At 44.5% G+C, this 27285-nt stretch overlaps 1 protein-coding gene across 1 annotated transcript in view; it reads right to left on the reverse strand.

The window, feature by feature from the left end:
* Positions 1-9387: 9387 nt before the first annotated feature.
* Positions 9388-27285, reverse strand: part of tsen54 (TSEN54 tRNA splicing endonuclease subunit) — a 62720-nt gene continuing 44822 nt past the window's right edge. The window contains exons 7-12 of the mRNA XM_034190525.1: positions 26656-26754; positions 25989-26457; positions 24290-24425; positions 24089-24149; positions 10209-10322; positions 9388-10041 (exon numbers count right to left, since the gene is read on the reverse strand). Of these exons, the coding sequence (XP_034046416.1) occupies positions 9891-10041; positions 10209-10322; positions 24089-24149; positions 24290-24425; positions 25989-26457; positions 26656-26754 (1030 nt within the window). The 3' untranslated portion in view covers positions 9388-9890. The remainder of the gene's footprint in view (positions 10042-10208; positions 10323-24088; positions 24150-24289; positions 24426-25988; positions 26458-26655; positions 26755-27285) is intronic.

Genomic DNA, 27285 nt, shown 5'->3' on the forward strand with positions numbered 1-27285 from the left:
CGCGGGATTTAGATGGGCTCATCGATCTTGTCATACGGTTAGACAACCGGTTAGAAGAACGTCGGCGGGAACGAGACGAAGGGCATGGCCGGGCACGCGCCGTCCCTCTCCCTTCCGGTTCCGACCGCGCTCCGCCTTCCCCACGCTCCACGGCCCCTGCGCTCCGTGGGGCCACAGCTCCCCCTGCTGACGAAGCTATGGACACGAGTAGGGCAACATTTAGGGCACCAGATGCACAGAGGAGGCGGGCCCACGGAGCTTGTTTTGTTTGTGGCTCGATAGAGCACCACGTAAGAGACTGCCCCGAGCAGTTAAACACCAACGCCCGCCCCTAGAGACTGGGCTAGGGGTGGGCCAAGACATTCACGTGGGACACACCCACATCGCCACACGACTCCCAGTTACGATCCTTTATGAGGACTCAACCCTGAAGGCCCCAGCACTGGTGGACACGGGCTCGGAGGGGAATCTGTTGGACAGCAGATGGGCTAGGGAGGTGGGGCTCCCTCTGGTGGCGCTCACCTCACCTGTGCAGGTGCGGGCGCTAGATGGCTCCCTACTCCCTCCGATCACGCATAAGACACCACCTGTAACTCTGGTGGTGTCAGGAAATCACCGGGAGGAGATCAAGTTTTTTGTGACTCCTGCTACCTCCCGTGTGATTTTAGGGTTCCCCTGGATGGTAAAACACAATCCCCGGATCGATTGGCCGTCCGGGGTAGTGGTGCAGTGGAGCGAGACCTGCCATCGGGCGTGTTTAGGTTCCTCGGTTCCTCCCGAAACCCAGGCTAAGGAGGAGGTCAGAGTCCCGCCCAATCTGGGGACGGTGCCGGTGGAGTACCATGACCTTGTCGACGTGTTCAGCAAGGATCTGGCACTCACCCTTCCCCCCCACCGTCCTTATGATTGTGCCATTGATTTGGTTCCGGGCAGTGAGTTCCCGTCCAACAGGCTGTACAACCTCTCACGGCCTGAGCGCGAATCAATGGAGACCTACATCCGGGACTCGTTAGCCGCCGGGTTGATCCGGAATTCCACCTCCCCGATGGGTGCAGGTTTCTTTTTTGTGGGTAAAAAAGACAGCGGACTTCGTCCATGCATTGATTATAGGGGGCTGAACGAGATCACGGTTCGCAATCGATACCCGTTGCCCCTGTTGGATTCAGTGTTCACGCCCCTGCATGGAGCCCGAATATTCACTAAGCTCGATCTTAGAAATGCGTATCACCTGGTTCGGATCCGGAAGGGAGACGAGTGGAAGACGGCATTTAACACCCCGTTAGGTCACTTTGAGTACCTGGTCATGCCGTTCGGTCTCACCAACGCTCCCGCGACTTTCCAAGCGTTGGTTAATGATGTCTTGCGGGATTTCCTGCACCGGTTCGTCTTCGTATACCTAGACGATATACTCATCTTTTCTCCGGACCCTGAGACCCATGTTAGGCATGTACGTCAGGTCCTACAGCGGTTGTTGGAGAACCGACTGTTTGTGAAGGGCGAGAAGTGTGAGTTCCACCGCACGTCTTTGTCCTTCCTGGGGTTCATCATCTCCTCCAACTCCGTCGCTCCTGATCCGGCCAAGGTTGCGGCGGTGAGAGACTGGCCCCAACCCACAAGCCGTAGGAAGCTGCAACAGTTCCTCGGCTTCGCTAATTTCTATAGGAGGTTCATTAAGGGCTACAGTCAGGTAGTTAGCCCCCTGACAGCCCTGACCTCTCCAAAAGTCCCCTTCACCTGGTCGGATCGTTGCGATGCCGCGTTCAAGGAGTTGAAACGTCGGTTCTCGTCTGCACCGTTCTGGTGCAGCCCGATCCTAGTCGCCAGTTGGTGGTTGAAGTGGACGCCTCGGACTCAGGGATAGGAGCCGTGCTGTCCCAGAGCGGGAAGACCGATAAGGTCCTTCACCCGTGTGCCTATTTTTCCCGCAGGTTGACCCCGGCCGAACGGAACTATGACGTCGGCAATCGAGAACTCCTTGCGGTGAAAGAGGCTCTTGAGGAGTGGAGACATCTGTTGGAGGGAACGTCTGTGCCATTCACGGTTTTCACTGACCACCAGAACCTGGAGTATATCAGGACCGCCAAGCGGCTGAACCCCAGGCAAGCCCGCTGGTCACTGTTCTTCGGCCGTTTTGACTTCCGGATCACCTACCGTCCCGGGACCAAGAACCAGAGATCGGATGCCTTGTCCCGGGTACATGAAGATGAGGTCAAAAGGGAGCCGTCGGATCCCCCGGATCCCATCATCCCGGAGTCCACTATCGTGGCCACCCTCACCTGGGACGTGGAGAAGACCGTCCGGGAGGCCCTGGCACGAAGCCCGGACCCCGGAACCGGGCCGAAGAACAGGCTCTACGTCCCACCAGAAGCTAGGGCTGCGGTCCTGGACTTCTGTCACGGTTCTAAGCTCTCCTGTCATCCTGGGGTGCGAAGAACCGTGGCGGTCGTCCGGCAGCGCTTCTGGTGGGCATCCCTGGAGACCGACGTCCGGGACTATATCCAGGCCTGTACCACCTGCGCCAGGGGCAAAGCCAACCACTGCATGTCCTCGGGTTTGCTACAGCCGCTGCCCGTACCTCATCGCCCCTGGTCTCACATCGGCCTGGATTTTGTCACGGGCCTCCCGCCGTCCCAGGGAAACACCGTCATCCTCACGATAGTGGACCGATTCTCCAAGGCGGCCCACTTCGTGGCCCTCCCGAAGCTCCCAACGGCCCAGGAGACAGCGGACCTCCTGGTCCACCACGTCGTCCGGCTGCATGGGATACCATCAGACATCGTCTCCGATCGCGGTCCCCAGTTCTCCTCGCACGTCTGGAGGAGTTTCTGCCGGGAACTGGGGGCCACGGTCAGTCTCTCGTCCGGGTATCACCCCCAAACCAACGGGCAAGCAGAACGGGCCAACCAGGAGATGGAGCAGACACTACGTTGTGTGACAGCCGCGCACCCGGCGGCCTGGAGTACTCATCTGGCCTGGATCGAGTACGCCCACAACAGTCAAGTGTCGTCAGCCACCGGCCTCTCCCCTTTTGAGGTGTGTTTGGGGTATCAGCCCCCATTGTTCCCGGTGGTTGAGGGAGAGGTCGGTGTGCCCTCGGTCCAGGCCCACCTGCGGAAGTGCCGTCGGGTGTGGCGTACCGCCCGTTCTGCTTTATTGAGGGCCCGGGCGAGGGCTAAGGCCCATGCAGACCGGCGGCGGACCCCGGCCCCTACGTATCGCCCCGGGCAGGAAGTGTGGCTATCCACCAAGGACATACCACTGCAAGTAGCCTCCCCGAAACTCAAAGACCGATACATAGGACCGTATAAAATCCTCCAAATCGTCAATCCCGCCGCAGTGAGGCTTCAGCTTCCGGCCTCACTGCGGATCCATCCTGTATTCCATGTGTCCAGAATCAAGCCACATCACACTTCACCCCTCTGTACTCCCGGTCCGGCGCCACCTCCTGCCCGGATCATCGACGGCGAGCCGGCTTGGACCGTGCGGCGGCTTCTGGATGTCCGACGGATGGGCCGGGGTTTTCAATACCTGGTGGACTGGGAGGGGTACGGCCCCAAAGAACGCTCCTGTGTGAAAAGGAGCTTCATCCTGGACCCGGCCCTCCTAGCCGACTTCTACCGCCGCCACCCGGGCAAGCCCGGTCGGGCGCCAGGAGGCGCCCGTTGAGGGGGGGGTCCTGTTGTGTGGGCCGCTGAAGAGGAGGTACTGCTGGCCCACCACCACCAGAGGGCGCCCCGCCTGGAGTGCGGGCTCCAGGTACCAGAGGGCGCTGCCGCCTCACAGGAGCAGCCCAGGTGACAGCCGTCACCCATCACCTGAAACAGCTGACATCCATCAGCTGAGGGGTATATCAGCTGGATGGCATCTCCATCTCATTGCCGAGATATCGTTCTACCAGGAAGGTAACGCACTCAGCCAGTCATCTCATTTCTGAGGAATAACCTTTTTGCTTGTGCTTAAGACAGCTGAAGACTGAACTAGATTCATATCGGATAAGTACCCTACACTGCAGTATTGTTTGTGACTAGAGGTGGAGGTGGTGTTTCCACCCTACGTGTTGCTGGGTGCAGCCGCACCCACATCTGACTGTTTCTGTTCCTCGCCAGCAGTACCGGATCCGACGAGCGGAGGCAGTGGCCACCTGGGAGTTCGGGACTTGGCGGCTCCAGTATTCCCGGGGTTCGGTGGCAGAGGAAATCGGGTGGTTCCGGTTCGACTCGGACGGACGTCTCCTATCGTCGAGCCTGCCCACACGACACCAGTGGAATTGGTTTATTTTTACAATTGTGATCTGTTGTGTTTGTTGTGCGAATTCACAACAGTAAAACCTTGTTATTTGACTTCTTCATTGTCCGTTCATTTGCGCCCCCTGTTGTGGGTCCGTGTTCCTCACTTTCCCCAACAGATCTTTTTCCTCTTTTGTCTGGAGGACACGACGTCCATGATTTCCAAAAACAATTTGAAATGTGGACTCATCAGACCACAGCGCACTTTTCCACTTTGCATCTGTCCATTTCAAATGAGCTCAGGCCCAGAGAAGGCGGCGGTGTTTCTGGATGCTGTTGATGTATGGCTTTTGCTTTGCATGGTCGAGTTTTAATCAATCAATCAATCAATCAATTTTTTTTTTATATAGCGCCAAATCACAACAAACAGTTGCCCCAAGGCGCTTTATATTGTAAGGCAAGGCCATACAATAATGATGTAAAACCCCAACGGTCAAAACGACCCCCTGTGAGCAAGCACTTGGCTACAGTGGGAAGGAAAAACTCCCTTTTAACAGGAAGAAACCTCCAGCAGAACCAGGCTCAGGGAGGGGCAGTCTTCTGCTGGGACTGGTTGGGGCTGAGGGAGAGAACCAGGAAAAAGACATGCTGTGGAGGGGAGCAGAGATCGATCACTAATGATTAAATGCAGAGTGGTGCATACAGAGCAAAAAGAGAAAGAAACAGTGCATCATGGGAACCCCCCAGCAGTCTACGTCTATAGCAGCATAACTAAGGGATGGTTCAGGGTCACCTGATCCAGCCCTAGCTATAAGCTTTAGCAAAAAGGAAAGTTTTAAGCCTAATCTTAAAAGTAGAGAGGGTGTCTGTCTCCCTGATCTGAATTGGGAGCTGGTTCCACAGGAGAGGAGCCTGAAAGCTGAAGGCTCTGCCTCCCATTCTACTCTTACAAACCCTAGGAACTACAAGTAAGCCTGCAGTCTGAGAGCGAAGCGCTCTATTGGGGTGATATGGTACTACGAGGTCCCTAAGATAAGATGGGACCTGATTATTCAAAACCTTATAAGTAAGAAGAAGAATTTTAAATTCTATTCTAGAATTAACAGGAAGCCAATGAAGAGAGGCCAATATGGGTGAGATATGCTCTCTCCTTCTAGTCCCCGTCAGCACTCTAGCTGCAGCATTTTGAATTAACTGAAGGCTTTTTAGGGAACTTTTAGGACAACCTGATAATAATGAATTACAATAGTCCAGCCTAGAGGAAATAAATGCATGAATTAGTTTTTCAGCATCACTCTGAGACAAGACCTGATTTTAGAGATATTGCGTAAATGCAAAAAAGCAGTCCTACATATTTGTTTAATATGCGCTTTGAATGACATATCCTGATCAAAAATGACTCCAAGATTTCTCACAGTATTACTAGAGGTCAGGGTAATGCCATCCAGAGTAAGGATCTGGTTAGACACCATGTTTCTAAGATTTGTGGGGCCAAGTACAATAACTTCAGTTTTATCTGAGTTTAAAAGCAGGAAATTAGAGGTCATCCATGTCTTTATGTCTGTAAGACAATCCTGCAGTTTAGCTAATTGGTGTGTGTCCTCTGGCTTCATGGATAGATAAAGCTGGGTATCATCTGCGTAACAATGAAAATTTAAGCAATACCGTCTAATAATACTGCCTAAGGGAAGCATATATAAAGTGAATAAAATTGGTCCTAGCACAGAACCTTGTGGAACTCCATAATTAACTTTAGTCTGTGAAGAAGATTCCCCATTTACATGAACAAATTGTAATCTATTAGACAAATATGATTCAAACCACCGCAGCGCAGTGCCTTTAATACCTATGGCATGCTCTAATCTCTGTAATAAAATTTTATGGTCAACAGTATCAAAAGCAGCACTGAGGTCTAACAGAACAAGCACAGAGATGAGTCCACTGTCCGAGGCCATAAGAAGATAATTTGTAACCTTCACTAATGCTGTTTCTGTACTATGATGAATTCTAAAACCTGACTGAAACTCTTCAAATAGACCATTCCTCTGCAGATGATCAGTTAGCTGTTTTACAACTACCCTTTCAAGAATTTTTGAGAGAAAAGGAAGGTTGGAGATTGGCCTATAATTAGCTAAGATAGCTGGGTCAAGTGATGGCTTTTTAAGTAATGGTTTAATTACTGCCACCTTAAAAGCCTGTGGTACATAGCCAACTAACAAAGATAGATTGATCATATTTAAGATCGAAGCATTAAATAATGGTAGGGCTTCCTTGAGCAGCCTGGTAGGAATGGGGTCTAATAAACATGTTGATGGTTTGGATGAAGTAACTAATGAAAATAACTCAGACAGAACAATCGGAGAGAAAGAGTCTAACCAAATACCGGCATCACTGAAAGCAGCCAAAGATAACGATACGTCTTTGGGATGGTTATGAGTAATTTTTTCTCTAATAGTTAAAATTTTGTTACCAAAGAAAGTCATGAACTCATTACTAGTTAAAGTTAATGGAATACTCAGCTCAATAGAGCTCTGACTCTTTGTCAGCCTGGCTACAGTGCTGAAAAGAAACCTGGGGTTGTTCTTATTTTCTTCAATTAGTGATGAGTAGAAAGATGTCCTAGCTTTACGGAGGGCTTTTTTATAGAGCAACAGACTCTTTTTCCAGGCTAAGTGAAGATCTTCTAAATTAGTGAGACGCCATTTCCTCTCCAACTTACGGGTTATCTGCTTTAAGCTACGAGTTTGAGAGTTATACCATGGAGTCAGACACTTCTGATTTAAAGCTCTCTTTTTCAGAGGAGCTACAGCATCCAAAGTTGTCTTCAATGAGGATGTAAAACTATTGACGAGATACTCTATCTCCCTTACAGAGTTTAGGTAGCTACTCTGCACTGTGTTGTTATATGGCATTAGAGAACATAAAGAAGGAATCATATCCTTAAACCTAGTTACAGCGCTTTCTGAAAGACTTCTAGTGTAATGAAACTTATTCCCTACTGCTGGGTAGTCCATCAGAGTAAATGTAAATGTTATTAAAAAATGATCAGACAGAAGGGAGTTTTCAGGGAATACTGTTAAGTCTTCTATTTCCATACCATAAGTCAGAACAAGATCTAAGATATGATTAAAGTGGTGGGTGGACTCATTTACTTTTTGAGCAAAGCCAATAGAGTCTAATAATAGATTAAATGCAGTGTTGAGGCTGTCATTCTCAGCATCTGTGTGGATGTTAAAATCGCCCACTATAATTATCTTATCTGAGCTAAGCACTAAGTCAGACAAAAGGTCTGAAAATTCACAGAGAAACTCACAGTAACGACCAGGTGGACGATAGATAATTACAAATAAAGGATTTAAGAAAATTAGCCAGATTTCTAGAAATGAGAGCTGCTCCATCCAAAGTGGGATGGATGCCGTCTCTCCTAACAAGACCAGGTTTTCCCCAGAAGCTTTGCCAATTATCTATGAAGCCCACCTCATTTTTTGGACACCACTCAGACAGCCAGCAATTCAAGGAGAACATGCGGCTAAACATGTCACTCCCGGTCTGATTGGGGAGGGGCCCAGAGAAAACTACAGAGTCCGACATTGTTTTTGCAAAGTTACACACCGATTTAATGTTAATTTTAGTGACCTCCGATTGGCGTAACCGGGTGTCATTACTGCCGACGTGAATTACAATCTTACCAAATTTACGCTTAGCCTTAACCAGCAGTTTCAAATTTCCTTCAATGTCACCTGCTCTGGCCCCCGGAAGACAATTGACTATGGTTGCTGGTGTCGCTAACTTCACATTTCTCAAAACAGAGTCGCCAATAACCAGAGTTTGATCCTCGGCGGGTGTGTCGTCGAGTGGGGAAAAACGGTTAGAAATGTGAACGGGTTGGTGGTGTACACGGGGCTTCTGTTTAGGGCTACGCTTCCTCCTCACAGTCACCCAGTCAGCCTGCTTTCCCGGCTGCTCGGGATCTGCCAGGGGGGAACTAACGGCGGCTAAGCTACCTTGGTCCGCACCGACTACAGGAGCCTGGCTAGCTGTAGAATTTTCCACGGTGCGGAGCCGAGTCTCCAATTCGCCCAGCCTGGCCTCCAAAGCTACGAATAAGCTACACTTATTACAAGTACCATTACTGCTAAAGGAGGCCGAGGAATAACTAAACATTTCACACCCAGAGCAGAAAAGTGCGGGAGAGACAGGAGAAGCCGCCATGCTAAATCGGCTAAGAGCTAGTAGCTACGCTAAGCTAGCGGATTCCTAAAAACACGCAAAGTGAATAATGTGTAAATAATTTAGAGGTGATTCAGCAGAAGGAGTGCTTTAGTTAAGGCACGTAAAGATTACACTGGGAAACAAATCGTAATCTAGATAACTAGATCAATCTAACTGCGCAGATTAAACAGCTAACAGATACAGAAAAACACTGCTGTGCTCCGGAACAGGAAGTGATACAATACCGCAGTGAGAGCCAAGAGCTGAAGTGTTCCTGAGCCCAGGCGGTAAAATCCTTTACACAATGATGTCGGTTTTTAATGCAGTGCCGCCTGAGGGATCGAAGGTCACAGGTATTCAATGTTGGTTTTCGGTCTTGCCACTTATGTGTAGAAAGTTCTCTAGATTCTCTGAATCTTCTTATTATGGACTGTAGATGATGGAATCCCTAAATTCCTTGCAGTTGAACATTGAGAAACATTTTTCTTAAACTGTTGGACTATTTTTTTACTCAGTTGTTCACAAAGTGGTGATCCTCGCACTATCTTTGCTTGTGAATGGCTGAGATGCTCCTTTTATACCCAATGATGACACTCGCCTGTTTCCAATTAGGACTTCTTTGAGCATTCATCAACTTTCCCAGTCTTTTGTTGCCCCGTCCCAACTTTTTTTGAAACATGTTGCAGGCATCCATTTCAAAATAAGCAAATATTTGCACAAAACAATAAAGTTTATTAGTTTGAACATTAGATATTTTGTCTTTGTGGTGTATTCAATTGAATATAGGTTGAAGATGATTTGCAAATCATTCTATTCTGTTTTTATTTACATTTTACACAACATCAACCTCATTGGAATTTATGTTGTATTATATAATTTCAGGGATTGTTTTTATTGTAATAAATTTGAATAAAATCTCAAACCTTTTATTCATATCTTGTAGTACAACCAAAATTACATCACACATCAATGAGCTCCTTCTGGTTGTACTTGGGGAAAAAAGTTTTGGTCAGAAAGACTGCCGCCTAAGCAGCCTTCAAACCCCCGGCTTTTAAATGTGATTTTTTTTCCCCAGCCCATTACTCTGCTAAAAAAAAAAATCCAGAGGGCAACCCTACAATGTGCACTTTTCCCCACACAGCATGTAAATATGAACAGAGAAACAACTTTACATTAACATATTTTCAGTTTATAATGTGCATTTTGCCAAACAAATTATCATACACACAAACTGATTTCCTCTGCGTAAAGAGCCAACAGTTACCTACTTCAGATCGCCGCCAACTGGGCTTTTTTGAGATCCTTCCAGCGAGTTTCACTGGAAGTAATAATAATAATAATAATAATAAAAAAAACAGTTTAAGAAGTGGTGCATGATGTCCATGCAGGAAACACATCTGACATTTCCACTTCCACCCTGCTCAACACTACTGTTATAAAGTGAGTAATGCTTTATTGGTACACATCAGTAGGCAGGTGGAAGTCTTTGAAGGTATAAAAAGATATGTCCCCATAATCCACCACAGCAAAGACCACAGGGACGTCTGCACTCTGTGAGGCCAGATGCTTTAAAACTCCCAGGTCAGGCACCGGACCATCAAAACTAAAAAAACAAACAAAAAACACAGAAGGAATTAATGGACGCTGTATCTTCTCTATAGACCATTGAAAGCAAAAACGACTGAAACAATAGCTCAGGGCTTAACTCTGTGTTTCGTGTAAGGCAACCTTCTGTCAACACATCCCAAAGCAGTTGGCGTGACACCTTACCTGCAAACACACATGTGGGAATAAGGTTTCCCCGGGTTGCTCTTCTTGAAGTCGGTCACCACATCAGGTTGGTAAACATTGAAACAAATCCTCCACTCATCTGAAGCTTTCAATCTGTGTGGACAAAGAGTCGTCAACACAGCAAACAAGAATGATGATGATGCTGGGGATGATGCAGTAGGATATCACCCTTAATGTCCAAAACCACAACAAGGTGTGTGTGTGTGTGTGTGTGTGCGCGCGCGCATGTGTGTGTGGACACAAAGGGAGCACAGCATCTCCTTTGTTCCTGAGCCTTTATCCGTATGGAAATGAAAAACTCACATAATGTGATGTGGTAAGATAAAACTTTCTTCTCATTACGATCCACTTGTTGAATCAGATCTGATGTTCTCTATTGAGACTAAAACAAACAAATTCAGTCGTATTTCTAAATACAATATCTGAATTATGAAAGTCCCCTTACAGTAGGGGTCACCAACCCTGTTCCTGGAGAGCACCTGCCCTGCATCTATCTAGAAAGCAAGATGCGTGTATATATCTCGCATATCTCTCAGACTGTCAGATCAGCTTCAGCTTTCGGATACGGCTTGGACAAGGCACGAAGATGTGCATCCTTTATTATGAAAATTTTTGGGATTAATTTGCAAAACCTTTACTTTGAAGTAATCATTATTATTGGCACAAGGCGGGACGTACTCACGCTGCAGCTTCGACAAAGATGAGTCCGTCTCTGCCTTAAACAGATGCCTATCTGTACCGCGTTCACGGGGGAGAGGTGGAAGAAATAAATTGAAGAAATAAATAATACACAAACACAGAGATATGTGAGCCACAAACACACAGACAGACACTTCTTGCTTTATTATCACAAGATGGAACTTCTCACACACCAGCTTCAACAAGGATCATCAACAAAGCTCCCACTTTCCTATAGGAATACATTCTTCCTATGAGCACTGCACTAGTGTTTTCTAACACTACCTGTTCCATTCCCAGACAAGTAACTCTATCAGGTGTGCTCAGGCAATCAAGAGCTGGAAAACACCACTTTCAGAAAAGCAGTGACTTGAGTAGATAGACTGGAAACCATGCAGGGCAGGTGCTCTCCAGGAACAGGGTTGGTGACTCCTGTTTTACAGACACACAACCTGCTCAGTTTACTGCAATCACACAAGGGACAGCTGGTCGCGACCCCTCTAATGGAACAAAGATGGAAATCCAACCCCCCAAAATTGTCATCTATTTAGTCCACGGGCCAAGCAGGTTTTTGGTACCAATTAAGGGGAAAAAACAACACTTAAAATCCAGCCTCCGTGTATCATGGCCTACACAAAAATGTATGATAGCCATCCCAAGGTGGTAGCTGTAGTCAGGTAGGGGTCAATGAAGAATTACACAGAGGTCAAAATCTAAAAATGCTCCAGTCATGTTGAAAACCATATCACATCATTTGTCTGATCATAACAATTCCAAAAAAGTATAGTTTGGACTATCTATGATGGAATGTTCTGGGGTTATGGGGTAAAAACAGCAAAAATGGTGACAAAGGTCAATTTCAGTTTGTACAGGGGTCAAATATTAAAGTTGCTCCAATTTCAGTAAAAAAATTATGCAAATTATTGTTTGGGTTAATAGGGTTCTAAAAAGGAACAGTTTGCACCATCTGTCATGCTTAGTTACCATGTTACAGGGTAACATATATCACATGTCACAGAATTCAAATGGGATGAAAATCAGCTCCTCCAAATCCGAGGCCATGGTTCTCAAACAGAAAAAGGTGCTTTGCCCTCTTCAGGTCGGTGGAGTGTCCTTGCCTCAAGTGGAGGAGTTTAAGTATCTCGGGGTCTTGTTCACGAGTGAGGGACAGATGGAGCGTGAGATCAATAGACGGATCGGTGCAGCATCTGCAGTGATGCGGTCGCTGTATCGGACCGTCGTGGTGAAGAGAGAGCTGAGTAGGGGGGCAAAGCTCTCAATTTATGGATCGATCTACGTTCCGATCCTCACCTATGGTCATGAGATTTGGCTCATGACCGAAAGAACGAGATCGCAAGTACAAGCGGCCGAGATGAGTTTCCTCCGCAGGGTGGCTGGGCGCTCCTTTAGAGATAGGGTGAGGAGCTCGGTCACTCGGGAGGAGCTCAGAGTCGAGCTGCTGCTCCTCCACGTCAAAAGAAGCCAGTTGAGGTGGCTTGGGCATCTTTTCCGGATGCTCCCTGGACGCCTCGCTGGAGAGGTGTTCCGGGCACGTCCCATTGGGAGGAGGCCCCGGGGAAGACCCAGGACACGCTGAAGGAACTACATCTCTCAGCTGGCTTGGGAATGCCTTGGGGTTCCCCCGGAGGAGCTGGGGGAGGTGTGTGTGGATCGGGAGGTCTGGGCGGCTTTGCTTGAGCTGCTGCCCCCGCGACCCGACTCTGGATAAAGCGGAAGAAAATGGATAGAATTCAATGGATGTTGACCTTGTTTGACCTTTACTTTGGAGACAAAGCATTCAACACAGTCAAAACTATTCCATTTATTGATCCTTTTATTTCAACCAATAACCATTGATGTGATATAGTTTTCAACATGAGTGGAGCATTTTTAAAGTTTGACCTCTATGTAATTCTTCATTGACCCCTACCTGGCTACAGCTACCACCCTGGGATGGCTATCATACAGTATCACACAGGCCATGATACACTGAGGCTGCAGGTGTTCGTTGTTTTTCCCCTTAAGTGGTACCGATTAGGTCAAAATTCATGACTGGCTCATTGACTAATTGATGTAATGCTGGGATTTACTGAATTACAGCAAATCAATCAATCAATCAACTTTTTTTTTATATAGCGCCAAATCACAACAAACAGTTGCCCCAAGGCGCTTTACACTGTAAGGCAAGGCCATACAATAATTATGAAAAACCCCAACGGTCAAAACGACCCCCTGTGCGCAAGCACTTGGCTACAGTGGGAAGGAAAAACTCCCTTTTAACAGGAAGAAACCTCCAGCAGAACCAGGCTCAGGGAGGGGCAGTCTTCTGCTGAGACTGGTTGGGGCTGAGGGAAAGAACCAGGAAAAAGACATGCTGTGGAAGGGGGCAGAGATCGATCACTAATGATTAAATGCGGAGTGATGCATACAGAGCAAAAAGAGAAAGAAACAGTGCATCATGGGAACCCCCCCACAGTCTACGTCTAAAGCAGCATAACCAAGGGATAGTCCAGGGTCACCTGATCCAGCCCTAACTATAAGCCTTAGCGAAAAGGAACGTTTTAAGCCTAATCTTAAAAGTAGAGAGGGTATCTGTCTCCCTGATCTGAATTGGGAGCTGGTTCCACAGGAGAGGAGCCTGAAAGCTGAAGGCTCTGCCTCCCATTCTACTCTTACAAACCCTAGGAACTACAAGTAAGCCTGCAGTCTGAGAGCGAAGCGCTCTAATGGGGTAATATGGTACTACGAGGTCCCTAAGATAAGATGGGACCTGATTATTCAAAACCTTATAAGTAAGAAGAAGAATTTTAAATTCTATTCTAGAATTAACAGGAAGCCAATGAAGAGAGGCCAACACGGGTGAGATATGCTCTCTCCTGCCAGTCCCCGTCAGTACTCTAGCTGCAGCATTTTGAACTAACTGAAGGCTTTTTAGGGAACTTTTAGGACAACCTGATAATAATGAATTACAATAGTCCAGCCTAGAGGAAATAAATGCATGAATTAGTTTTTCAGCATCACTCTGAGACAAGACCTTTCTGATTTTAGAGATATTGCGTAAATGCAAAAAGGCAGTCCTACATATTTGTTTAATATGCGCTTTGAATGACATATCCTGATCAAAAATGACTCCAAGATTTCTCACAGTATTACTAGAGGTCAGGGAAATGCCATCCAGAGTAAAGATGTGGTTAGAGACCATGCTTCTAAGATTTGTGGGGCCAAGTACAATAACTTCAGTTTTATCTGAGTTTAAAAGCAGGAAATTAGAGGTCATCCATGTCTTTATGTCTGTAAGACAATCCTGCAGTTTAGCTAACTGGTGTGTGTCCTCTGGTTTCATGGATAGATAAAGCTGGGTATCATCTGCGTAACAATGAAAATTTAAGCAATACCGTCTAATAATACTGCCTAAGGGAAGCATGTATAAAGTGAATAAAATTGGTCCTAGCACAGAACCTTGTGGAACTCCATAATTAACTTTAGTCCGTGAAGAAGATTCCCCATTTACATGAACAAACTGTAATCTATTAGACAAATATGATTCAAACCACCGCAGCGCAGTGCCCTTAATACCTATGACATGCTCTAATCTCTGTAATAGAATTTTATGGTCAACAGTATCAAAAGCAGCACTGAGGTCCAACAGAACAAGCACAGAGATAAGTCCACTGTCCGAAGCCATAAGAAGATCATTTGTAACCTTCACTAATGCTGTTTCTGTACTATGATGAATTCTAAAACCTGACTGAACCTCTTCAAATAGACCATTCCTCTGCAGGTGATCAGTTAGCTGCTTTACAACTATCCTCTCAAGAATCTTTGAGAGAAAAGGAAGGTTGGAGATTGGCCTATAATTAGCTAATAAATCACAGCTTTTAGGGATTTGGAAAAAAGCAAAACAAAAAACAATGGCTGAAGAAAGTCCATATCACTCAGTGAGAGAGATATGGTTCATGAGAGTGGGAATGAACATAAAGATATTTTTGTAGAGGGAAAAAGGAAGGAGGAGTTCTACAAAGGTGGACAAAGTGGAAAGGATAGGAAAGAAGATAAAGGAGGAGGAAGAGGATGATGAGGACTATTATTACTAATAGTAGTAGTATTAGTGGTAGTAGCAGTAATTAGATGCCATGTGTAGTAGTGTGTGATGCATGTCAGGACATATTTAGTCAGGTTAAGTGTTTGCAGATATGATGTGAAATCAGCTGATTTTCTTTTCTATATATGTCAGCCCCTCAGGAGACTAGGAGAGAGGTGGGGATCACCCTGAACAGGCCACCAGTGACCACTGGGTTACCTACAACCCCCGTGACCCTTAACTGGAATAAACGAGTTTACTAAATGAATGGATGGAGTGATTGATTATTAACACCACCTACTCAGGTAACGGTTAGACTATAAGTGAAGTACAGTAGTGTTCAGAATAATAGTAATGCTATGTGACTAAAAAGATTAATCCAGGCTTTGAGTATATTTCTTATTGTTACATGGGAAACAAGGTACCAGTAGATTCAGTAGCTTCTCACAAATTCAACAAGACCAAGCATTCATGATATGCACACTCTTAAGGCTATGAAACTGGGCTATTAGTAAAAAAGTAGAAAAGGGGGTGTTCACAACAATAGTAGCATCTGCTGTTGATGCTACAAACTCAAAACTATTATGTTCAAACTGCTTTCTTAGCAATCATGTGAATCACTAAACTAGTATTTAGTTGTATAACCACAGTTTTTCATAATTTCTTCACATCTGCGAGGCATTAATTTTGTTGGTTTGGAACCAAGATTTTGCTCGTTTACTAGTGTGCTTGGGGTCATTGTCTTGTTGAAACACCCATTTCAAGGACATGTCCTCTTCAGCATAAGGCAACATGACCTCTTCAAGTGTTTTGACATATCCAAACTGATCCATGATATCTGGTATGCGATATATAGGCCCAACACCATAGTAGGAGAAACATGCCCATATCATGATGCTTGCACCACCATGCTTCACTGTCTTCACTGTGAACTGTGGCTTGAATTCAGAGTTTGGGGGGTCGTCTCACAAACTGTCTGTGGCCTTTGGACCCAAAAAGAACAATTTTACTCTCATCAGTCCACAAAATATTCCTCCATTTCTCTTTAGGCCAGTTGATGTGTTCTTTGGCAAATTGTAACCTCTTCTGCACGTCTTTTATTTAACAGAGGGACTTTGTGGGGGATTCTTGCAAATAAATTAGCTTCACACAGGCGTCTTCTAACTGTCACAGCACTTACAGGTAACTCCAGACTGTCTTTGATCATCCTGGAGCCGATCAATGGGTGAGCCTTTGCCATTCTGGTTATTCTTCTATCCATTTTGATGGTTGATTTCCATTTTCTTCCATGCATCTCTGGGTTTTTTTTGTCCATTTTAAAGCACTGGAGATCATTGTAGATGAACAGCCTATAATTTTTTGCACCTGTGTATAAGTTTTCCCCTCTCCAATCAACTTTTTAATCAAACTACTCTGTTCTTCTGAACAATGTCTTGAACGTCCCATTTTCCTCAGGCTTTCAAAGTGAAAAGCATGTTCAACAGGTGCTGGCTTCATCCTTAAATAGGGGACACCTGATTCACACCTGTTTGTTCCACAAAATTGACGAACTCACTGACTGAATGCCACACTACTATTATTGTGAACACCCCCTTTTCTACTTTTTTTACTAATAGCCCAATATCGCAGCCTTAAGAGTGTGCATATCATGAATGCTTGGTCTTGTTGGATTTGTGAGAATCTACTGAATCTACTGGCACCTTGTTTCCCATGTAACAATAACAAATATACTCAAAACCTGGATTAACCTTTTTCGTCACATAGCACTACTATTATTCTGAACACTACTGTACATCACATCTTGAAAGTTTTATTGTAAATACTGAACACTATGTTCACATTAAATGCAACTTCATTCATTTTCTAAACCTGATTATTCCAGTTAAGGGACACGGGGGGCTGTAACCCAAAAGCTCCAGCAAACCATATTACCACTTCTGACTGCTACCTGTACACAAGAACTGATGCCAAAAACTGAATCAGAGATGTTCTGGAGAGGTATGTGCAGAGTAATATTTAAGTGGACTCTTCAAATTGGCCATTTTTGCACATTTTTTGCAACCTTTTTTGGGGGGGGGGGGGGGGTGTTGAATAAATCCACCACACAAAATCCTCTGCACCCCTATGAACACACAATGACTGTTATGCATGACATTATTGACACCTCTATCGAACCAACAGAATCGAGAGGCAGTCCCCAAATCTGTGTGAGCAACATCAACTGCAATCCGTAATGACAAGAAGAGACACACAAGATGTGCCAAGAGAAATTCCTGCCTTACTCTCCAATCTTTTCCATCTCTGCTGGAACAAAAATTTGGCAAAGACTCTCCTGAATCATTTCCGTGTGACACAGGGGCAGGGATTACCCATTTCTAGTGGATTTATGCACTGGAACATGATTTCTGATGACAAAACAGCAAAGGTAGGACATGATTTATGGTTATAGCTGTGTGAAGTTTATTAGCTGTTGGTTCAGTAAATTTTGGATGTAGAGTAATAAACATATACCGTTGTCATCTGTGGAACCTCCACTTTCATATGGTGTGTTGTTTGTGTCGCTAGCATGAAGTAGCACAAACGTAAATATCAGCTTTGCAGGAATGTGCCGTTCGCGTCTTTTTCCTGTTTGTTCATTTAGTTGCTTGGTGTTGGAATTGTGTTTTCATTTGACAGAAATAGTTGTTTTTAGGTGAGCTTGTAATCATTAAGTGGATATGCAACATGCCGTGGTCGTTACATGTTCACATGGTTTGAAATCTTTTTTTTTTTTTTTCTGGAAACACCGTAGCCCCCAGCTCCGGGGGTGCTTAGGTTTTAAAAGTTAATTACGAAATACATTTGACAAATTCAGGATCATCTTAAAATCGTGGACTAGACTTTGACCTGTGTTATACATCCACAACACTCAAACTACTCTGTTCACAATTCAGCTGCTCTGAAGCTTATTCAATTATGTTAGATGGATGGATATTTTAAAAAGCCCTCCCCCCATTAGTGACAATTACACAAATTGGCTAGATCCAATAAATTCAACAGTGTGACGTAATGTGTAATTTACATGCACGATGACATGGTTCCACTCTAGACTGTTTGGTTCTCACACAAACTGCTGTAAGAACCCAATACAGCTGTGTGCTTATTCAGCACACAAACTACCATTTCAAAATAAAATCTATGTCAAACATACCACCTATTCAGTGGTGATAAGAAGTGGTTTAGTTTGAGGTTGGTTGGTGCGCTTGGTTTCAGTACAGGAGGTCCCCAGTTCAAATGCCCCCCTGTCACATTTCTTCAGTGGCCAACAGTGGTGGGCACAGATAACCAAAAAAGTAACTTCGATAACAGATAATAAGATAACTGAAAAGTTATATTTTTCACTGTTCAGCTTAGTTTATCGGACGGTAATTCATCTGAAGATAATTAGTCCGATGATGGTTTTTAAATTTATCTAAAAAGATAATCCGATAATGAAAACATTATCTTCGATATTTATCTGTTATCGGATTATCGGAAGTGTGCCCACCACTGAATGTGAAGTTGGATCAGGAAGGGCATCCAGTGTAAAACTTGTGCCAAATCAACACACAGATCCAACTTGGATCTGCTGTAGCGTCCCCAAGTGAAAAAAGGACTTACCATAGGCTTAGACTGTATAGCTCTTTGATAACTGCTGGTGTTACCTTTAACTCTGTACTGGACAGATTACCACTGCTTTTGTCCCAGGTACAAAGCTGAACCCAAAAACATTTAAAAATAGGGATAAGATTTAAAAGTTTTGAAATTCCCTTTAAAAACGTCATGTCTCTGCTGGCGATGTTGCTCAAGAATTTCAGGATGTCTTCAAGGATGAATCCATGATGAACTGGGTGCAGGTTATAGTAGGTGGACGCACACAACCAGAAATCTATATTATAAAAGCCAAGTGGCCTCTGTGTGCATTGCATGCATGTCTACAGACGCCTTTGCAGTGTCAAATCTCACATGTAATCATGTTCTCGCTGGGGAGGCCGAGATCTCGTTGTCAGTATAAACAAGCGTTTGCGGCAAATTGTTTGCAACATTGCATCGTTATGGAAGTGAGTTCAACCAAAATGTGTATTTAGGTGTTTAACTAAGATAATCATGAGTCTTTAATGTGAGTTTTCAAAAAAAAAGAAAAAAAAAGCGTGCTGCTGTTAGGGTTGCGTGTCATGAACCGGTTCTTTTTGGCTATCCTTAAGAAATTATTCGATCCATCGACATCGATAACCTTTTTTCAAATCAAATCAAATCAAATTTATTTATATAGCGCCAAATCATAACAGTCACCCCAAGGCGCTTTATATTGTAAGGCAAAAGCCATACAATAATTACAGAAAAACCCCAACGGTCAAAACGACCCCCTATGAGCAAGCACTTGGCGACAGTGGGAAGGAAAAACTCCTTTTTAACAGGAAGAAACCTCCAGCAGAACCAGGCTGAGGGAGGGGCAGTCTTCTGCTGGGACTGGTTGGAGCTGAGGGGAGAGAATCAGGAAAAAGGCATGCTGTGGAGGGAAGCAGAGATCGATCACTAATGATTAAATGCAGAGTGGTGCATACAGAGCAAAAAGAGAAAGAAACACTCAGTGCATCATGGGAACCCCCCAGCAGTCTAAGTCTATAGCAGCATAACTAAGGGATGGTTCAGGGTCACCTGATCCAGCCCTAACTATAAGCTTTAGCAAAAAGGAAAGTTTTAAGCCTAATCTTAAAAGTAGAGAGGGTGTCTGTCTCCCTGATCTGAATTGGGAGCTGGTTCCACAGGAGAGGAGCCTGAAAGCTGAAGGCTCTGCCTCCCATTCTACTCTTACAAACCCTAGGAAACTACAAGTAAGCCTGCAGTCTGAGAGCGAAGCGCTCTATTGGGGTGATATGGTACTATGAGGTCCCTAAGATAAGATGGGACCTGATTATTCAAAACCTTATAAGTAAGAAGAAGAATTTTAAATTCTATTCTAGAATTAACAGGAAGCCAATGAAGAGAAGCCAATATGGGTGAGATATGCTCTCTCCTTCTAGTCCCTGTCAGTACTCTAGCTGCAGCATTTTGAATTAACTGAAGGCTTTTCAGGGAACTTTTAGAACTACCTGATAATAATGAACTACAATAGTCCAGCCTTAATCTTAAAAGTAGAGAGGGTGTCTGTCTCCCTAATCTGAATTGGGAGCTGGTTCCAGATGATTTCTAAAATTAGAAAGGTCTTGTCTCAGAGTATTTGAGGGAAATGGTGATATTGTGTATGTGGAAAAAGTTTTAGATCTTTGAGTTCATCTCATACAAAATGGGAGCAAAACCAAAAGTGTTGCGTTTATATTTTTGTTGAGTATAGCTAAGATAGCTGGGTCAAGTGATGGCTTTTTAAGTAATGGTTTAATTACTGCCACCTTAAAAGCCTGTGGTACATAGCCAACTAATAAAGATAGATTGATCATATTTAAGATCGAAGCATTAATTAATGGTAGGGCTTCCTTGAGCAGCCATTAGAATGGGGTCTAATAGACATGTTGATGGTTTGGAGGAAGTGACTAATTAAAGTAACTCAGACAGAACAATCGGAGAGAAAGAGTCTAACCAAATACCAGCATCACTGAAAGCAGCCAAACATAAAGATATGTCTTTGGGATGGTTATGAATAATTTTTTCTCTAATAGTTAAAATTTTATTTGCAAAGAAAGTCACAAAGTCATTACTAGTTAAAGTTAAAGGAATACTCGGCTCAATAGAGCTCTGACTCTTTGTCAGCCTGGCTACAGTGCTGAAAAGAAACCTGGGGTTGTTCTTATTTTCTTCAATTAGTGATGAGTAGTAAGATGTCCTAGCTAGAGCAACAGACTCTTTTTCCAGGCTAAATGAAGATCTTCTAAATTAGTGAGACGACATTTCCTCTCCAGTTTACGGGTTATCTGCTTTAAGCTGCGAGTTTGTGGGTTATACCACGGAGTCAGGCACTGTTTTGCTTAACGATTCACTTATCAGTCCTTCAGAGTGGCTGTTGTTTTTTGGGGTATTTGTCAGGAAAATGATCATTTCTCTACATTGATTACAGACCCTGCAGCGGTTTTGTATAATCAACCGGTTCTGCAGCGCGGCTTTGCTTTGAACCTTGAACCAATGAAGCAGTGCTTCAATCTTCAATCTGTTGCTTCATTGGTTCTTTGTTTTATTTCACTTTATCTTAATTTTTCCCTGCTAAAACCTTAAAAAGCATATGTCTTGAGTATTATTTACCTTTTTTATGTTAAACCGACCTGTTATGGTCTTCTGAAACAGTAGATAGATGTATTTTATAGCTTAAAAACGGGACAGATGCTAATGCATTAGCATGTCTATGGCATTTTCTATGTTAAAGTTAGCATTAAGCTGAGCCATTATCAGGCCTCCCTCCCCAGCATGCAAAGGATTCTGGGATACTCTAAAACCGTAAGCAAAAATCGGGGCGAGCTGACAGTTGCCAATATCTAAAGGATGAGGGGTTTCATGTCTACAGACAGACCACATACAGAGGTGGCCCGAAATGCAATTCAAACACCATTTTTGTAAATTAGTTTCAATCTGAACTTCTCAATCATTCAAATAGGATTTCAAAGTGTCCCTTGCATGATTTGCAGCATGACACGAACAACAATGATGCAGTTCCAGAGAGACCAAAGTTGATTAGTCATGCCTTATTTGTGGGGTCAGAATAAGTTGAAAAAAGTCAAAGAAAATGGTAAAAACAAAGGAGTATGGAGGAGAATACTAAACTGTGGATGGACAAGGAAACAAAGCTCTTTTAGCTATCTGGAGGGATTCATCAGTGTAGAAGACAAGAAATGGAAATAAATACATTTATCAAGCTTATAGCATGCGGGATAGAGGAGCAGGGATTTCAGACAATGTTGCCATAACAATCAATATGGCTAAAACTATGTCACTGTGGACACACAGCTCAAATACGGGCACTTGTTATATATAATGTGGACAGTTAGTCAGCAAGATCTAATTTGAATCAAATTTGCAATAAATCTGATTTGAACTGGCAGTGCAAAGGTGGTCTAAGATGCACAACCAAGTAGCTGGAATAGTGTATATGATCATCTCTGTAAAATACAGATGGGAAGCACCAAAGTCTAAGAGGAGAATACCAACAAAAGCTGAGAGAAGGTACTGTGAGACTTCAAGATCCAGACAGAAGAGCTGGTGCCATCAAACCAACCAGACAGTGGTGGTTGACAAGGAGCAGAAAAGCGTAGCCATGGTACATGTGGCAACTCCAAGTGACAGCAACTCAAAGAAAACACATGAGAACTGTGAAGTTCTGGAAATAAAAAAGGCCACAGTGGAACCAATGCAGTATACAGTAGTGTTCAGAATAATAGTACTGCTATGTGACTAAAAAGATTAATCCAGGTTTTGAGTATATTTCTTATTGTTACATGGGAAACAAGGTACCAATAGATTCAGTAGATTCTCACAAATCCAACAAGACCAAGCATTCATGATATGCACACTCTTAAGGCTATGAAATTGGGCTATTAGTAAAAAAAAAAAAAAAAGTACAAAAGGGGGTGTTCACAATAATAGTAGTGTGGCATTCAGTCAGTGAGTTCATCAATTTTGTGGAACAAACAGGTGTGAATCAGGTGTCCCCTATTTAAGGATGAAGCCAGCACCTGTTGAACATGCTTTTCTCTTTGAAAGCCTGAGGAAAATGGGACGTTCAAGACATTGTTCAGAAGAACAGCGTAGTTTGATTAAAAACTTGATTGGAGAGGGGAAAACTTATAAGCAGGTGCAAAAAATTATAGGCTGTTCATCTACAATGATCTCCAATGCTTTAAAATGGACAAAAAAAACCAGAGACGTGTGGAAGAAAACAGAAAACAACCATCAAAATGGATAGAATAACCAGAATAGCAAAGGCTCACCCACTGATCAGCTCCAGGATGATCAAAGAGAGTCTGGAGTTACCTGTAAGTGCTGTGACAGTTAGAAGACGCCTGTGTGAAGCTAATTTATTTGCAAGATTCCCCGCAAAGTCCCTCTGTTAAATAAAAGACGTGCAGAAGAGGTTACAATTTACCAAAGAACACATCAACTGGCCTAAAGAGAAATTGAGGAATATTTTGTGGACTGATGAGAGTAAAATTGTTCTTTTTGGGTCCAAGGGCCACAGACAGTTTGTGAGACGACCCCAAACTCTGAATTTAAGCCACAGTTCACAGTGAAGACAGTGAAGCATGGTGGTGCAAGCATCGCCTACTATGGTGTTGGGCCTATATATCGCATACCAGGTATCATGGATCAGTTTGGATATGTCAAAATACTTGAAGAGGTCATGTTGCCTTATGCTGAAGAGGCCATGTCCTTGAAATGGGTGTTTCAACAAGACAATGACCCCAAGCACACTAGTAAACGAGCAATATCTTGGTTCCAAACTAACAAAATTAATGTTTCGCAGATGTGAAGAAATCATGAAAAACTGTGGTTATACAACTAAATACTAGTTTAGTGATTCACAGGATTGCTAAAAAAGCAGTTTGAACATAATAGTTTTGAGTTTGTAGTGTCAACAGCAGATGCTACTATTATTGTGAACACCCCCTTTTCTACTTTTTTTTTTTTTACTAATAGCCCAGTTTCATAGCCTTAAGAGTGTACATATCATGAATGCTTGGTCTTGTTGGATTTGTGAGAATCTACTGAATCTACTGGTACCTTGTTTCCCATGTAACAATAAGAAATATACTCAAAACCTGGATTAATCTTTTTAGTCACATAGCATTACTATTATTCTGAACACTACTGTATGTAGCGGAAAAGAGTCTGGTTTTCCAGCTCTACGGCAGCATTTGCATCATCAATGACACAGAAAATAATAACCCAAGCTCCTTTATTCAGTGCCATGCGAACCTTATTTTTCAGACGTCTCAGGCCTGGGACCCGCTAAACTGGGAGTAAATAGCAATAAACGACAAAATACCAATAGTAAACAATAGCCTCACATTTCTTTAAATCAGTCACCACTATGCAATTGATATAAAATAAGGTCCAGCTTCAGGCTGACAAAGGGAACCATTAAAATAGTGATCAATACCTGGATGATCCCTCCAGCAAATTGGTTGATTTAATCACGCTGATTTTCTCCAGCAGCTCCTCTGGAATTAAAAAAGCAAAATGAATTAAAATTTAAAAAACAGTAATGTTTTCACATCAGATGTGAAGGTCTAGAGTGGACAAGTTACATGAACAGGTAGAAAACCTGAGGTCTGTGGTAGAGTAGGTCCAGAGATCTCACCTGTAGTCACCTCTTGTCTTGGGTCGTGTAAAGGACTAACTTCTCTGTTCCACAAGTGTGCCGCTTGACCTTTAAGCTTTCCCTGCCGCCTTTCCTGAAGCTCCCGATACTCTGTCCAGTTTCTGCACTGCTGAACCTGGAAGATACGCATTGTTTACATTACAGCTCCTTAAGCCCTTTTCTCACTTGCACCAATATACTCTGGAAACATTGTGTGGGAACTCAGGGTGTCACAGTACATGTACTTGTACTGAACCGTACGGTAAACACATTACAGTTCAGTACACAGAATACACGGTACCACTCTGTGCAGTCTGTCATTGCATCGGCGCATCACATTCAATGTGATGGACGTGCACGTCACTAAACACTGTGTGTGCGTGTATAAAAAAGAGACGAGGTGAAGCGTATTTTTTAATGTCACATTGTTGCACTCTGTCTCAAGCTTTCATTTTCCTTATCTGGGGACATGTCATGGCGTGTCTCTACCTGGGGGACAGCTCGTGCCGTCTCTCTGTCTGGGGGACAGCACATGCCGTCTCTCTGTCTGGGGGTCAGCGCGTGCCGTCTGTGTCTGGGGGACAGTGCGTGCCGTCTCTCTGTCTGGGGGACAGTGCGTGCCGTCTCTCTGTCTGGGGGACAGCGTGTGCCGTCTCTCTGTCCGGGGGTCAGCACGTGCCGTCTGTGTCTGGGGGACAGTGCGTGCCGTCTCTCTGTCTGGGGGACAGCGTGTGCCGTCTCTCTGTCCGGGGGTCAGCGCGTGCCGTCTGTGTCTGGGGGACAGCGTGTGCCGTCTCTCTGTCTGGGGGACAGCGTGTGCCGTCTTTCTGTCTGGGGGACAGCGTGTGCCGTCTCTCTGTCCGGGGGTCAGCACGTGCCGTCTGTGTCTGGGGGACAGTGCGTGCCGTCTCTCTGTCTGGGGGTCAGCACGTGCCGTCTGTGTCTGAGGGACAGCGCGTGCCGTCTCTCTGTCTGGGGGACAGCGCGTGCCGTCTCTCTGTCTGGGGGACAGCGCGTGCCGTCTCTCTGTCTGGGTGACAGTGCGTGGAGTAACTGCAGGTGTTGTACTCTGCGATGAATTAGAAAACCACCTGTTTTTGGACTATATGTGAAACACCACAGAAGAAGAAGCACATAATGAGTAAAGTTCTGGCTCCATCTGAACACAGTTTTTAAGTCTAAAAACCAACATACAGTTACACGACAGAGTGCTCGTCTCTGCTTTTGTCTTCAACCTCCGTCTGTGCGTTCAGACCTCAGCAGACACGTCTGTTTGATATAGAAACAAACTAAAGAACATCACGGCTGTTACTTACAGCTGATCACCTAAAATGACCTCCACAGTTATTTTTTCACTGCGGTGCGCTGTGTGGGTACGCACGCAGTTTGTCCCATTGGAAATAGAAATGCACGTGCACCAAATGAAAACAGACCATGTGTGCTGTGATTTCGGTGTTTAAAATGTCAGTGAACAGGCCGTGAGTGATTCAGCTGCATGCACTTTAACATCACAGTGATGTGTTTGTGTGTCACGTGTGTGAGTGAACACCATCGTCACTCTCCTGTACTCATTTGAGTTCTGAGGAGATGTACACATATAAACATGCATGCAAATACACACAAAGTGTAAGACTGGAGCTTTTTTTGTTATCTTTTAACTGCATTTTGTTCCATTAACTGCTGTGGAATTGCTCCAAACCTTTTTGTCTTTGTTGACATTGCGCTGGTGTCTAAGCTGGTGCTGTTCCCTCTGTACCTCCTTTGTAGACATCTTCACCTCTCTCAGGTTTATCCTCTGGATCCAAGGAGTGACATCACAGTCTCCTACAGACAGCATCCCAGGCAGCAGAGAGGGGTCTGGGGAGGACAAGCAGCTGTGCCGGAGCCTCCTGGATCCCAGGTCTGGGAAAAGGATGACACTGAAGTCCCAGCGTGAGCCAGCAGTGGAGCATTGTTCTGATTTTTGGCCTACACCCACAAAAGCATCTGTCATCCACCAGGACCGACTGTTTCTTGTGTCTGCTGAACTGGCAGCAGAGGTTTGGAACGTTGTGGCTTCTGGACAGGTGGGATGATCTGACTGAAGACTGTTATCCTCATTTCCATCATGAGTGCATTTAATATCATCTGGTTCCTCACACGTGTGCTCCTCTCTCAAATCTGTATGACTGACAAAAAAACATAGAAAAAGAGCTGTTTGTACAAAAACATACATGTACTTTACGTCATAAAACTGGTTGAAAACAAGAAACAAACATGTCCTTCAAAACACGGTACGTGCTCCCCAGCTGGGACGTCCAGGAGATATAAAATAATTAAAGGGTTGTTCTATGCTGAGCAGCATCTGAACAATATCACCATCTTACCTTGAAAGTGTGGTGGGGCTGGCACTGCGCTTCCTCTTTAGACGTCTGCCATGTGGCTTGGGAAGGTTCAGCTGTCTGGCATAAGAAGACGCCTCTGGACTGTGAGGAGCCAAACACACCCACAATAAGCTCATATCAAAGCCCTCACCAGCAACCCCGCCACATGTCAACGTCGAATCCTTTTCAAGACCAGATTTACAGCAGTTTCACTTTGAGTATGGATTTAGATGGTTGCATTTAAATTAATGTCAACTTTCCACCTCAAACCTATCAACTTCATCTAAATTCTGGGTCTGTTGGTGAAGTTCAGGGCTAGCGGTCAGCGATCACTTGAGTATTTTCGTCTGCTTTCCTGTCGATTTAATGTTGATGAATTATACCTTTGGTGTGATTTTTCCAGCTGACTGATTCTGCTCTTTTTCTCTCTGTCTGAGGTGGGGAAGGAAGTGCGCAGGAGTGGCATCAGTAGACGATGGGATGCTGGACTGACCGCGAGATGCCATGCCTGAAGCTGATGCAGCAGATGTTTTAAATTCCTGTTTTTTGTTTCTTCAGCTTTGCAAAACTTTGTAAAAACCTTGTAACTGTTAGAATTGTCTAAGCAGAGGGTCACCCCTCTGAGTCTGGTCT

This window comes from Thalassophryne amazonica, chromosome 16 (genome assembly GCF_902500255.1).
Source record: "Thalassophryne amazonica chromosome 16, fThaAma1.1, whole genome shotgun sequence".
NCBI classification, from domain to species: Eukaryota; Metazoa; Chordata; class Actinopteri; order Batrachoidiformes; family Batrachoididae; genus Thalassophryne; species Thalassophryne amazonica.